The following is a 15109-nucleotide window of genomic DNA, read 5'->3' as shown; positions in this document are numbered from 1 at the left end:
GTGCCTAGGTCCACCAGGTAGGTGACCTGACTCTTCTTCTCTAGCACTGGGTAAGGGCCACTCCATTTGTCCTGAAGTGCCCTGGGAGCCACAGGCTCCAAAACCCAGACTTTCTGCCCTGGTTGAAATTCAACCATTGCAGCCTTTTGGCCATACCAAAACTTCTGGAGCTGTTGGCTGGCCTCAAGGTTTTTACTTGCCTTTTCCATGTACTCTGCCATCCTTGAACGTAGGCCAAGTACATAGTCCACTATGTCTTGTTTAGGCTCATGAAGAGGTCTCTCCCAGCCTTCTTTCACAAGAGCTAGTGGTCCCCTTACAGGGTGGCCAAACAGAAGTTCAAAGGGTGAGAACCCTACTCCCTTCTGAGGCACCTCTCTGTAAGAGAAAATCAGACATGGCAAGAGGACATCCCATCTCCTTTTGAGTTTTTCTGGGAGCCCCATGATCATGCCTTTTAATGTCTTGTTGAATCTCTCAACAAGGCCATTAGTTTGTGGATGATAGGGTGTAGTGAATTTATAAGTCACTCCACACTCATTCCACATGTGTTTTCAGGTATGCTGACATGAAGTTGGTACCTCTGTCAGACACCACCTCCTTAGGGAAACCCACTCTGGTAAAGATACCAATGAGGGCCTTGGCTACTGCAGGGGCAGTAGTCAACCTAAGGGGAATAGCTTCAGGGTATCTAGTAGCATGATCCACTACTACTAGTATGTACATATTCCCTGAGGCTGTGGGAGGTTCAAGTGGACCCACCATATCCACACTCACTCTTTCAAAGGGGACCCCCACCACTGGAAATGGAATGAGGGGGGCCTTTGGATGTCCACCTGTCTTACCACTGGCTTGACAGGTGGTACAGGAGACACAAAACTCCTTGACTTTCTGGGACATGTTGGGCCAGTAGAAGTGGTTGACTAGTCTCTCCCACGTCTTGGTTTGTCCCAAATGCCCAGCAAGAGGAATATCATGGGCTAAGGTCAGTATGAACTCTCTGAACTCCTGAGGCACTACCACTCTCCTAGTGGCACCAGGTTTGGGATCTCCTGCCTCAGTGTACAGGAGTCCATCTTCCCAATAGACCCTATGTGTCCCAGTTTTCTTGCCATTGGACTCTTCAGCACCTTGCTGCCCAAGGCCTTCAAGAGAGGGACAGGTTTCTTGTCCCTTACACAACTACTCCCTTGAGGGTCCCCCTGGGCCTAAGAGCTCAACCTGATAAGGTTCTAACTCCATAGGCTCAGTTCCCTTGGAGGGCAGAACTTCTTCCTGAGAAGAGTGGTTCTCTGTGTTGTTTTTGCAGCTGGTTTCCCAGTTGTCTTTCCTTTCCTCTTGGTAGGCTGGGCCCTTTTTCCAGGCTCCAGCTCTACTTTTTCACCCTGAGCCTTGCACTGTGCCCTTGTCTTGACACACCAGTTCAGGGATACCCAGCATGGCTGCATGGGTTTTCAGTTCTACCTCAGCCCATGCTGAGGACTCCAGGTCATTTCCAAGCAAACAGTCTACTGGGATATTTGAGGAGACCACCACCTGTTTCAGGCCATTGACCCCTCCCCACTCTAAAGTTACCATAGCCATGGGATGTACTTTAGTTTGATTGTCAGCATTGGTGACTGGATAAGTTTGTCCAGCCAGGTATTGACCAGGGGAAACCAGTTTCTCTGTCACCATGGTGACACTGGCACCTGTATCCCTCAGGCCTTCTACACTTGACCCATTAATTAAGAGCTGCTGCCTGTATTTTTGCATGTTAGGAGGCCAGGCAGCCAGTGTGGCTAAATCCACCCATCCCTCATAGACTAATGTAGCTTCAGTGTGACACCTGATTTGCTCTGGGCACACTGTTGATCCCACTTGGAGACTAGCCATTCCAGTGTTAGCTGGAGTGGAGTTGGAAGTGGTACTTTTCTTGGGACAGGCCTTGTCTCCAGTTTGGTGTCCAGGCTGATTACAGCTACGACACCAGGCCTTTTTGGGATCGAAGTTTTTACCCTTGTACCCAAAATTGTTTTGTGAAGAGGCTCTGGGCCCACCCTCCTGTGCAGGTTTTTGGGGGCCTGAAGAAGACTCTTTACTATTTTTGTTTTTGGATTTCTCAACACTCTTCCCCTGGGGAGGCTTTGTGACCCCTTTCTTTTGGTCACCCCCCTGTGGAAGTCTTGGTCACCCTGGTCTTGACCCAATGGTCCGCCTTCTTTCCCAATTCTTGGGGAGAAATTGGTCCTAGGTCTACCAGATGCTGATGCAGTTTATCATTTGAACAATTACTTAACAGGTGTTTTTTCACAAATAAATTGTACAGCCCATCATAATCATTAACACCACTGCCTTGAATCCAACCATCCAGTGTTTTCACTGAGTAGTCCACAAAATCAACCCAGGTCTGGCTCTAGGTTTTTTGAGCCCCCCTGAATCTAATTCTATACTCCTCAGTGGAGAATCCAAAGCCCTCAATCAGGGTTCCCTTCATGAGGTCATAAGATTCTGCATCTTTTCCAGAGAGTCTGAGGAGTCTATCCCTACACTTTCCAGTGAACATTTCCCAAAGGAGAGCACCTCAGTGAGATCTGTTTACTTTTCTGGTTACACAAGCTCTCTCAAAAGTTGTGAACCATTTGGTGAGGTCATCACCATCTTCATATTTAGTTACAATCCCTTTAGGGATTTTCAACATGTCAGGAGAATCTCTGACCCTATTTATGTTGCTGCCACCATTGATGGGACCTAGGCCCATCTCTTGTCTTTCCCTTTCTATGGCTAGGATCTGTCTTTCCAAAGCCAATCTTTTGGCCATCCTGGCTAGCAGGAGGTCCTCTTCACTGAGGCTATCCTCAGTGATTCCAGAGGTGCTGGTCCCTCCTGTGAGGGAAGCAGCATCTCTGACTAACACAGTTGGAATCAGGGATTGAGGGTCCCTGGGTTCCCTAGTTAGGACTGGAAGGGGGGAATTCTCCTCCAGTTCACTATCCTCATCCTCTGGGTTGTCATCCCCAGAGGGGTTGACTTTTTCAAACTCTGCCAAAAGCTCCTGGAGCTGTTGTTTGGAGGGTCTTGAGCCAATTGTGATTTTCTTTAGGTTGCAGGGTGACCTTAGCTCCCTCATCTTAAGATGGAGGTAAGGTGTGAGGTCGAGTTCCTCCACATTCATCTCTGCACTAGACATTATGGCCCTCATTCCGACCCTGGCGGTCATAGACCGCCAGGGTGGCGAATGACGGAAGCACCGCCAACAGGCTGGCGGTGCTTCATTTGTCATTCCGACCGCGGCCGTACAGCCGCGGTCGCCCAGCCGGGTCCGGCGGTTTCCCGCCGGATTTCCCCTGGCTGGGAGAATCCTCCAGGGCAGCGCTGCCTTGGGGATTCTGACCCCCTTCCCGCCAGCCTGTTTCTGGCAGTTTTCACTGCCAGGAAGAGGCTGGCGGGAACGGGTGTCCTGGGGCCCCTGGGGGCCCCTGCACTGCCCATGCCATTGGCATGGGCAGTGCAGGGGCCCCTTAACAGGGCCCCAGTCTGCTTTTCACTGTCTGCTTAGCAGACAGTGAAAAGCGCGACGGGTGCAACTGCACCCGTCGCACACCTGCAACACCGCCGGCTCCATTCGGAGCCGGCTTCAGTGTTGCAGGCCTCTTTCCCGCTGCGCCGGTGGGAAAGTTGGAATGGCACCAGCGGTCTTTTGACCGCGGTGCGGCCAAATGGCGATTCCCGCCGGGGTCGGAATGACCCCCTATGTTTCTAAAAGTTGGAATACTTTTTAAGAATCTAAAACTAGTTCTAGAATCTAATTCAAACTTTCACAAAACATTTAAACTCTAAAAGAAATGCTAACAGGGAATAACACAAGGCCCTAGCAGGACTTTTAAGAATTTAGTAAAATAGTTCAAATTGCAAAAACCAATTTCTAATGACAATTTTTGGAATTTGTCGTGTGATCAGGTATTGGCTGAGTAGTCCAGCAAATGCAAAGTCTTGTACCCCACCGCTGATCCACCAATGTAGGAAGTTGGCTCTGTATGCACTATTTCAAAGTAAGGAATAGTATGCACAGAGTCCAAGGGTTCCCCTTAGAGGTAATATAGTGGCAAAAAGAGATAATACTAATGCTCTATTTTGTGGTAGTATGGTCGAGCAGTAGGCTTATCAAAGGAGTAGCGTTAAGCATTTGTTGTACATACACACAGACAATAAATGAGGAACACACACTCAGAGACAATTCCAGGCCAATAGGTTTTTGTATAGAAAAATATCTTTTCTTAGTTTATTTTAAGAACCACAGGTTCAGATTTTACATGTAATATCTCAAATGAAAGGTATTGCAGGTAAGTACTTTAGGAACTTTGAATAATCACAATAGCATATATACTTTTCAAATAAAACACATATAGCTATTTTTAAACTAGACACAGTGCAATTTTCACAGTTCCTAGGGGAGGTAAGTAATTGTTAGTTCTTGCAGGTAAGTAAACCACCTAAGGGGTTCAAGTTTGGGTCCAAGGTAGCCCACCGTTGGGGGTTCAGAGCAACCCCAAAGTTACCACACCAGCAGCTCAGGGCCGGTCAGGTGCAGAGTTCAAAGTGGTGCCCAAAACGCATAGGCTTCAATGGAGAAGGGGGTGCCCCGGTTCCAGTCTGCCAGCAGGTAAGTACCCGCGTCTTCGGAGGGCAGACCAGGGGGGTTTTGTAGGGCACCGTGGGGGACACAAGTTAGCACAGAAAGTACACCCTCAGCAGCACGGGGGCGGCCGGGTGCAGTGTGCAAACACACGTCGGGTTTTCAGTTGGAATCAATGGGAGACCAAGGGGTCTCTTCAGCGATGCAGGCAGGCAAGGGGGGGGGGGCTCCTCGGTGTAGCCACCACCTTGGCAAGGGAGAGGGCCTCCTGGGGGTCACTCCTGCACTGGAGTTCCGATCTTTCAGGTCCTGGGGGCTGCGGGTGCAGAGTCTTTTCCAGGCGTCGGGATCTGGGAGTCAGGCAGTCGCGGTCAGGGGGAGCCTCTGGATTCCCTCTGCAGGCGTCGCTGTAGGAGTTCAGGGGGGGCAACTCTGGCTACTCACGGTCTCGTAGTCGCTGGGGAGTCCTCCCTGAAGTGTTTGTTCTCCACAAGTCGAGCCAGGGGCGTCGGGTGCAGAGTTGCAAGTCTCACGCTTCTGGCGGGAAATGCTGTTGTCTTTAAGTTGCTTCTTTGGAAACAAAGTTGCAGTCTTGGGTGAACAGGGCAGCTGTTCTCGGGAGTTTCTTGGTCCTTTTAGAGCAGGGCAGTCCTCTGAGGATTAGCCTTGAGGGTGGCTACACCCTCTTTGTGCCTCCCCCAAGGGGAGGGGGTCACATTCCTATCCCTATTGGGGGGGATCCTCCATCTGCAAGATGGAGGATTCCTAAAAGTCAGAGTCACTTCAGCTCAGGTTGCCTTAGGGGCTGTCCTGACTGGCCAGTGACTCCTCCTTGTTTTTCTCATTATCTCCTCCGGCCTTGCTGCCAAAAGTGGGGCCGTGGCCGGAGGGGGCGGGCAACTCCACTAGCTGGAATGCCCTGTGGTGCTGTAACAAAGGGGGTGAGCCTTTGAGGCTCACCGCCAGGTGTTACAGCTCCTGCAAGGGGGAGGTAATAAGCATCTCCACCCAGTGCAGGCTTTGTTACTTGCCACAGAGTGACAAAGGCACTCTCCCCATGTGGCCAGCAACATGTCTCGAGTGTGGCAGGCTGCTAAAACCAGTCAGCCTACACGGGTAGTCGGTTAAGGTTTCAGGGGGCACCTCTAAGGTGCCCTCTGGGGTGTATGTTACAATAAAATGTACACTGGCATCAGTGTGCATTTATTGTGCTGAGAAGTTTGATACCAAACTTCCCAGTTTTCAGTGTAGCCATTATGGTGCTGTGGAGTTCGTATATGACAGACTCCCAGACCACATACTCTTATGGCTACCCTGCACTTACAATGCCTAAGGTTTTGCTTAGACACTGTAGGGGCACAGTGCTCATGCACTGGCGCCCTCACCTATGGTATAGTGCACCCTGCCTTAGGGCTGTAAGGCCTGCTAGAGGGGTGACTTATCTATACTGCATAGGCAGTGTGAGGTTGGCATGGCACCCTGAGGGGAGTGCCATGTCGACTTATTCGTTTTGTCCTCACCAGCACACACAAGCTGGCAAGCAGTGTGTCTGTGCTGATTGAGGGGTCCCCAGGGTGGCATAAGATATGCTGCAGCCCTTAGAGACCTTCCCTGGCATCAGGGCCCTTGGTACCACGGGTACCAGTTACAAGGGACTTACCTGGATGCCAGGGTGTGCCAGTTGTGTGAACAAAAGTACAGGCTAGGGAAAGAACACTGGTGCTGGGGCCTGGTTAGCAGGCCTCAGCACACTTTGAAATCAAAACATAGCATCAGCAAAGGCAAAAAGTCAGGGGGTAACCATGCCAAGGAGGCATTTCCTTACAGAGGACAGTTTAGGTTTTCACAGAAAAATGCAACAGCTATGTGGTTTTGCAACAAGCACAGAGTGGTTGGGGTCCTGGGCCTGTGCTCTGGTACTAGCTGGAGCATCAGGGCATTTCACTGATGGTGACCCACCTGGCGGAATCTTAAAACACCAGAGCAGATGATCCCATCTGGTGGCACCTGGCAATGGTTTCCCCCCTAGGTGGCAGCAATGTGGAAAACCCTGGCTTGATCTTTCCGCCACTGTTTAATGCACGGTGTCAAAACCTTTGCATACTGAATCTTCCAAGAAGGCTTCCTATTGTAGATACATTTGGAATCCTATATGCCTTTCCACTGCTGCCTATCCTGCCGTGAGCTCAGAAGAAAATCAGAAACTATTGTGCACAAGTTATCTTAATTGCTCTGATCTGGGCAAGGAAAGTGTGGTACCTAGAAATCCTGGGCATGAACTTCTGTCACCCAGTCAGGAAACAGTTTTCGGGGGATCTGATGTTGCAGCAGTCCTGCACCTGAACTTTCCCCGTTTGCACCACCATGCATGGAAATGGAGTGGGTTAAGTTGACTGCGCTCAATCTTCCTCCCGAGTTGTGGATGTCATTTTTGCTGTCAGGCATCCCTCTATACGATCTGTCCTTGATGGGTGCCGGGACAAGTTTGTAGTCTGGTGTGGCAACCACAATATGGACCCATTACAGGCCAAACTGTTGGATGTCTTGTTATTTGTTTAACTCTAGCCCACGAAGCAACTGCAGTGGGCATCATGAAAGACTATTGTTTTGTCCCTTTTGGTTTTTTTGCATTTGCCAGACCAGCAGTCCTGTAATTAAGTTTCTTAAAGGTCTGGCACAATGTTTCCTCCCAAACTCTTTCCATCGATTACACCAATTATCCTTTGATGGCCGATCATTTTTTTATTTTTTTTTATTCTATTTTCTGGCTCAAACAAAGGCAAGACAATACAGAAAAAGATGTGTAAAGGTGGATAGTCTTCTGCATTTAGATCTCCTATGCTGCGGCCAAGAACTAGCCTTCGGTAGGCCCTTACGCCCTGTGCCAAGGCTACTGACACTTCGTTGGCACATGTAGAGCCTGTTTATTTGCCAGGCTGCTACATGGGCATCAGTTCACAAAGCACTATTGCCTTGACAGCCAGGTTGGACAGGAAGGGCACCTCCATTCTGAGCTATTCCTCAGACTCAACATCTTTGGAGGTAATGCTTGAGTATCTGTTCCAAAGGTGAGGAATCTGCGGGTAGAATTATCCATTAGAAGAACAGTAAAAATTACATTCAGTAATGTTCTTTCTGTGGATACTCTACCTAACCACTAATTTCTCACCACCCTCCTTCCTCGTCCTTCTGTGGAATCATCTCTTTTTCCACCTAAAAAGGTCCCAAACTAGAGATCTACACACTTCTTCACATGATTATTGTTGGGCTCAGCCCCTTAGGGCACAGACGGTCAAGAAAGAAACTGGTATCTGTGAGCAGGGATGGCGCTTGTATGTGGCCCTATCATCACTTCTGGGGCATAACAAAGTTAACATGGATGCCATGTACTGGTACAGGGGAGAGTGCTTTTTAAATCGGTGGGATCCAGTCACGCCTGGGGATTTTTTAAAGTGTAGAACCTGCAGTTAGCTAAAGAATGCATCAGAAAGAGTGTTATAAAAAGTAGGTTCTTCCTTACCATCTTTTTTATTGGATGACTTGTATGTTTCCACTGCTTCCATTCTGAGAACTATTTTCATTCTGATAACTTTTTTGTTTTCCCTTCACCACTCCATGCACATGAATGGATTTTCCTGGTCTCTACCTTGTTTGCTGCACCCCTGCCCCTGCCCCTGCGCTCTGTGCTACCCTCACTCTCGGCTCCTCTGTTACTTCCCCCATCCCTCCCAGTTTTGACAATTTTGTTTTTGCTTTGTTAAATGTTTACACCCTGAAACCAACTCAGTTGAATGGCCTGGCTGTAATTTTCTGCTAGGCCGCTCCTTTTGACAGAAAAACGTGCATTTGTTAATGCTTGTTTAATTTATGGCTCCAAGATGGGAGGTAAATGTACTGTTAATTAAATCAAGAAACAAAATGGCTGGCTCTTCATGGCGCATTCATGACGACACTGTGGCTCCAGTGCATCCTAAAGCATACACAAACCGTGCATGACAAATGTGTATAGTACCCATCATGTTTTTATACGCTGTTTTACATCTGCAGCCTTTTTTTGTTTTTCCCCATGTCGAACTGCATTGACAAAAACCCTTAGCAAATCAAAACGTCTGGTAAAGCCATTGATATGCAAGACCTGTTAGCTTGGGCAGTGGTTGCTTTGTCACCCAGCTGTTATTCTCTGGTTCGTGTAGATATTTCATATATCAAAGTTCACTCCCCATATGACTCTGTTTAGCTGAGTGTTTTTTTTTAAAGGTTTAAGGTTTCTTGTATGTGTATGTTTAGTATAACTGCCCTTTCAATATAATGTTATACTGTCTCCTCACAGGGAGATCGGTTTGGCGGAGCCCTGGACGCAGCAGCTAAAATGTTCAGCAAAGCTTTCGACAGTGGCATCATCCCCATGGAGTTTGTGAACAAGATGAAGAAGGAAGGGAAACTGATAATGGGTATCGGTCACAGAGTCAAGTCGGTAAGTAAAGGACCTGCCTATAGGAAGAATCCGACGTTCTGTCAAACATGTATAGTTACTTTGGAGCATTGTGCATACTATCCACTCAGGCAGGGCCAGTGATGAGGTCAGCCGGGGCCTGAAGTGCACATTGTGGATGAGTTCAATGCAAGTACAAACTATGAACACCATCTCTCCATAGTTAAGCGCTTCCACACTTGCAGGCAGAACCTAAGTATGCACCCTCATTGATCTGTGCCAGATGAGCAATACAGAGCCAAGAACTGATGGTTCACTGTACACCATGGAACTCGCACACTTTCAGTGCACTCGTTTTACTTTGAAGGGGTCTGTTTGGAGGACAGGTTGAAGTCAAGGTCTAAGCACTCAGTAAGCAGGTCACCAGGTGTGTTGGGGTAAATGTGCGCAGATTAGATGTGAGTGCATCACTGTACACCATGGAACTCTCACACTGATAGCCTGAGCAGAACCAGGGGATGCTCTGCTCGTCAGGTGAGCCTTTCCAGCTGCTGTTGCAAACTTCTGCAATCAAGAAACTAGTATAGGTAATGACTTTACAATCACCAAGGCACTTAGAAATGGCATACCTATGGTATTTTTTTGTGTTCTATGAAAGACAGGTTATTATTGTTACACACAGAGTTGAAATGAAGCAAAACTCAAGGATGGTCTGCACAGAATCAAGATCATGGAATGCTACAGTGAGCACAAGATGTGGCAAAAAACACTTAGAGCCTGAAGGAAATTAGGGCAAAACATGGACTGATTCTTGGAGGGAAGGGAATGATAGGTGAAATGGAGTTTATTGAATACCATAATGAATGGTGATGCCGGGGAATGAACCATGGCATTTGGAGCTGTCCTTGAAAAAGGAGCAATCTAGATTTATGGCAGTGGGCGGGGAAAGGAAAGATAACACAGGAGGAACAGTGTTCTGTATAAAATGCTATGGGTCTCATGAGGGCTTGTTAGATGCTTGTTTGGGGAGCCAGAGGACATAAATTGCATAAGAGGTTTGGTAAGTGCGTTTCCAGGAATGCAGCGGTGTTAGGAGTTTGAGAGGAAGCATAATAAAAGGTGCATTACATTTCACTCTTGCCTCAGGCCAGCGGTAACAAGAAGGCAGCTCAAGAGCTTTTATACAGATATAGAAAAGTGAAATTGCCTGAATAGGGCATGTTGTCTCCAAAACTGCGTTTCTGTAACTGAATCTTCTGGGGGTGAAGTACGAAGTCAGGCTTGTTATGGGTTGGAGCCTGCCATCCTGAAGTTGTTGATCCTGAAGTTAGTTTGCAGGCTGCAGCTGGTATTTTTTACCAACGGAGTCATCTCATTTATAAGCATATTGTGTTTGACGGTCTGAAGATGAGATGGGGATGAGGGTGATGAAAAAGACCAGTAGTAGCTACGTCGGGGGCAAATGTACATTTTTAATTTGACAAATCTGAAAAACCTTCACAAAATAACTATTATAAGTTTGTGTGTGAGAAAAATATGTTTTGCATGTTTCTCCATTCTCTTTAAAGTTTAGAGGGTGTTTCTGTGTACAGATGTGTATGCATTGTACACCGCTTTCAACCTGAGGGCCATCTGATGAAATACTCGAAGGAGCGCCAGCAATGAGCTTAGAATGTGTGAATTGTTGTCCATGTGTGTGATGATTATTATGGCTTTTTCAGATCAATAACCCAGACATGCGAGTCCAAATACTGAAGGATTATGTAAAGCAGAAATTTCCATCCACGCCTCTGCTTGATTACGCATTGGAAGTTGAAAAAATCACGACATCTAAGGTAAGTGAAGAGATGACCCCCGGGAGAAGGTACTTCGTTCACTGCTTGAAAGAGGATGTTTATCCTTGCATGACCTTGTTCGCCACATAAGCATTAGATGCTCCCTGGTCTCAGCATGCACTTGAATACTCCATGTAGTGTTTTGACAGTTTGCTCCCAGAAATGTACTGCGAATCAGGAGCATTTTGCTTTTCCTGTAAATCTCTGCTCCTTTTATGATATAAGTAAACCATCAGACCTCAAGCCTTGGTGATGTGTGTAAATCGGACTAGAGGTTGATGAGGGAATTGCAAAGCTACAGTGTTATACCTTGTTTCTTTTACAAAAAATGATATACACACACCATATGTATGTGTTCGATGGCATGTGTAGCTGCAGATACACATGCTGTGCACATCCCGCCATCTGGTGTTGGGCTCGGAGTGTTACAAGTTGTTTTTCTTCGAAGAAGTCTTTTCGAATCACGAGACCGAGGGACTCCTCCCATTTCGACTCCATTGCGCATGGGCGTCGACTCCATCTTAGATTGGTTTTTTTCCGCCATCGGGTTCGGACGTGTTCCTTTTCGCTCCGTGTTTCGGGTCGGAAAGATAGTTAGAATTATATGTTCGATGGCATGTGTAGCTGCAGTTACACATGCTGTGAATATATCGCCGTCTAGTGTTAGGCTTGGAGTGTTGAAAGTTGTTTTTATTCAAAGAAGTCTTTTTTTCTAGTCACTGCATCCAGTGACTTCTCTCGATGATAGTGCGCATGGGCATCGACTCCTTTGTTAGATTGTTTTCTTTCCGCCATCGGGTTCGGACGTGTTCCCTCTCGCTCTGGGATTTTTGGTTCAGAAATTCTCTAATCTTTCAAACTTTTCTCATACCGTAAGTATTGTTTGGAATGCGGTCTCCTTCTGCACTCGATCCAATAGTACTGTTGGGATCAAGTAAACGCCCTTTCGGGCGCCCGCGCCCTCTTTGGGCCTGTTCAAGCCTACTGCGTCATAGGCTAATGGACCGGACTCCATTCCGATTCTGTCCTCTGTGCCACGCAAAGTTTCCATACACAGACCAGCACTTGGTGTATAATCTCTGCCTTTCTCCGGAACATCGAGAAGAAATCTGTGAGGCGTGTTGGTCTTTTAGATCGAATAAAACATTACGCGATCGAAGGGCAAGAAGACTGGAGATGGCGTCCAAACTTAGAGTCCAGCACCGACGTCCTTGGCGAAGAGCAGGCACCAACGGCAGTTTCGATCCCAGACTCCGACTCTGAGCAGGATTCAGAGGACAACAGCCAGCCACTATCAGCGGCGCAGTGCGTGAGTACACCTGCCCCAACACCAACAATTAAAAAAACAGGCAAGGCCTTGGGTGCACCACTGCTTTTAAGCCTTGGTTACACCCGGAAGACATTAATCGTCGACCGATCCTTGGGTCCGGTGCCAAAAAAGGCCAGGCTCCCACACCTGTTTTGGTGTCTGGGTCGAGCCGAAAAATACAAGCCTCCACCTCCGAACTGGGTCGACGCCCAACATCAACGGATCCGAAAAAAGTACGCTCTGCTTCGGAGCCGAAACCTCGGCTAACAGCTTCGGACCTGAAACATCTCGTTCCAACTGCGGAGCCAAAAAAAACATCTTGCACAGAAGAGACAGGTCTTTCTACTTGAATGAGTCATGTACCCAAAAACATTTGCTGAACATTCCTCCAAAAGCACAAAACATGCCTCAGAATATCAAATGGAGGAATCCGACATTCAACCCATTTTGGAGGTTATGGACAGCAAACAAAGGAGAATACAAATCCAGAAAGAGACTGGAAAAAATACTTCTCCGCCTCCACAGACTAAAAGGAAATTAGCATTCCAGGAAACTCTGGATACTGCCCCACCACTGGCAAAAATCTACAAGCAAAAAGAAAAGCCGAAAAACTCTTGAGCTTTCCACCACATTTACCACAACCTTCCTTTTCACCACAACCTCTGACTCCACCACCACCTTTATCATCACACTCTCCCACTTCCTCACAAGAAGATGTAAGGGGTTATTCTAGTTACACCATAGATCCCTGAGATAAATATACGATTCAGATCCTATCCCATCTAACGCTCCGGATTGGTATCCCAACAAACCATCTCCACCAGAGGATAGTACAGCATATAACCAAGTTATCTCCAGAGCAGCTGCATACCATGAGGGGCAAATGCATGCAGCACCTTTAGAGGAGGATTTTCTTTTCAATACTCTGTCCTCAACTCATAAGCAACACCAGTGTCTACCAGTGCTTCCTGGTATGCTTAAACATGCAGACAACATTTTCAAAGAACCAGTTAAAGCTAGGGTTCTAACTCCAAGATTTGACAAAAAAATATAAGCTTGCACCAACAGACCCAATTTACATTACACAGCAATTACCACCAGATTCTATTGTTGTCGGTGCAGCCAGGAAGTGTGCCAATAGTCAGTCTTCTGGGATACCCCTCCAATCCCCCCGACAAGGAAAGCCGTAAATTTGATGCGGCGGGGAAAAGGATGGCAACACAAGCAGCCTACTAATGGCGTTTTGCCAATTCCTAGGGCCCTGTAAGCAAGATACGACAGGGCACATTGGGATGAGATGCAAGAATTCTTGCAATATCTGCCCAAGGAACACCAAAAAAGGGCACAGCAAATTGTGGAGGAAGGTCAGGCCATCACAAATAATCAAATTAGGTCTGATCTAGTTGCAGCTGACACTGCAGCTAGAGGAATTAATACCAGCATTACTATTAGATGACATGCGTGGTTGAGGTCCTCCTGTTTCAAACCTGAGATACAGCAGGGGGTCCTTAATATGCTGTTTAATAAACAACATCTTTTTGGACCAGAGGTGATCACAATCATAGAAAAACTCAAAAAAGATTCAGACACAGCAAAAGCCACACCATTTCGGGGTTCCTTTCGAAAACCACAATTTAGGGGAGGATTTAAAACCCAAACTACAGAGGCTTCCACCTCCCATTTAAGGCAAGGCCAGCAGAATTACACAAGGGGGTCATTCAGAGGCTCTTACAGAGGACATCATTTCAGGGTCAGAGGTAAATTCCCAGCCTCAAAGGGTGCTTCAACATCCACAAAACAATGACTTACCAAAATTTCCAGAGCACCATACATCTCCTGTCGAAGGAAGACTTCAACAATTCCATTCTCACCGGCAAAAAATTACTACAGATCAATGGGTACTCTCAGTTATAAGCAATGGTTATTGCCTAGAGCTCATCTCTATTCCTCCAAACATTCCAGCTTGTTCTCAGACTCGAGAAAAACCCACTATTCTACTAAAACAAGAGGTACAATCTCTACTACTCAAGGAGGCAATAGAAATAGTACCCAACTAACAGCAAGGAACCTCGACCTCATGCCTCTAAATCTATATATCCTGTCCGAGCATTTTCACATGGTCACTCTACAGGATGTCATTCCCTTACTACAAAAAGAAGACTACATGACAGCGTTAGACCTAAAGGACGCTTACTTCCACATTCCTATACACACAGCTCACTGCAAGTATCTAAGGTTCATAATAACAGGAAGGATCATCAATTCAAGGTACTACCCTTTGGAGTAACAACAGCACCAAGCGTGTTCACAAAATGTCTAGCTGTAGTCACAGCATACCTCTTCCCTTATCTAGATGACTAGTTATAAAATCCAGCACCATTCCAAACTGCCAACAACATACACAATAGGTACCCTACACAAATTAGGGTTCACAGTCAATTACCAGAAATCTCACCTTCAGCCAACGCGAATTCATCCTTCTAAGAGCAATTCTCAATACTCAGTCGGCATTAGCCTACCCAAATCCACAAAGGATACAAGCGTTTCACTCCCTCATATCCCAATTACAGGCCAATCAAACATACACAGTAAGATTTGTCATGAAACTATTGGGAATGATGGCATCATGCATAGCAATAGCGCCAAATGCACGTCTAAACATGAGACCACTACAACAGTGTCTCATGACAATAGGCACAGGGTCAGCTACACGATCTAGTGCTGTTAGACAGCCAAACTTACAAATCTCTACAATGGTGGAATCACAACAACTTACAAAAGGACAGCCATTTCAGGACCCTGTGCCACTTACCATAAGCACAACAGATGCGTCAATGACAGGTTGAGGAGCCCATCTCAACAATCTCACAATACATGGGGAATGGGACTCAATGCAGCAAGCTTACCACATAAACCAC

At 46.9% G+C, this 15109-nt stretch overlaps 1 protein-coding gene across 2 annotated transcripts in view; it reads left to right on the top strand.

The window, feature by feature from the left end:
- The window catches only part of ACLY (ATP citrate lyase), a 281182-nt gene that overhangs the window by 239349 nt on the left and 26724 nt on the right, over positions 1-15109 (top strand). For both annotated transcript variants that reach the window (XM_069237662.1, XM_069237663.1), the window contains 2 exons: positions 8946-9089; positions 10769-10882. In XM_069237662.1, coding sequence (XP_069093763.1) covers positions 8946-9089; positions 10769-10882 — 258 coding nt within the window. The remainder of the gene's footprint in view (positions 1-8945; positions 9090-10768; positions 10883-15109) is intronic.

Source organism: Pleurodeles waltl, chromosome 6, assembly GCF_031143425.1.
Source record: "Pleurodeles waltl isolate 20211129_DDA chromosome 6, aPleWal1.hap1.20221129, whole genome shotgun sequence".
Lineage (NCBI taxonomy): Eukaryota > Metazoa > Chordata > Amphibia > Caudata > Salamandridae > Pleurodeles > Pleurodeles waltl.
This window is presented reverse-complemented; position numbering and strand designations above follow the sequence as displayed.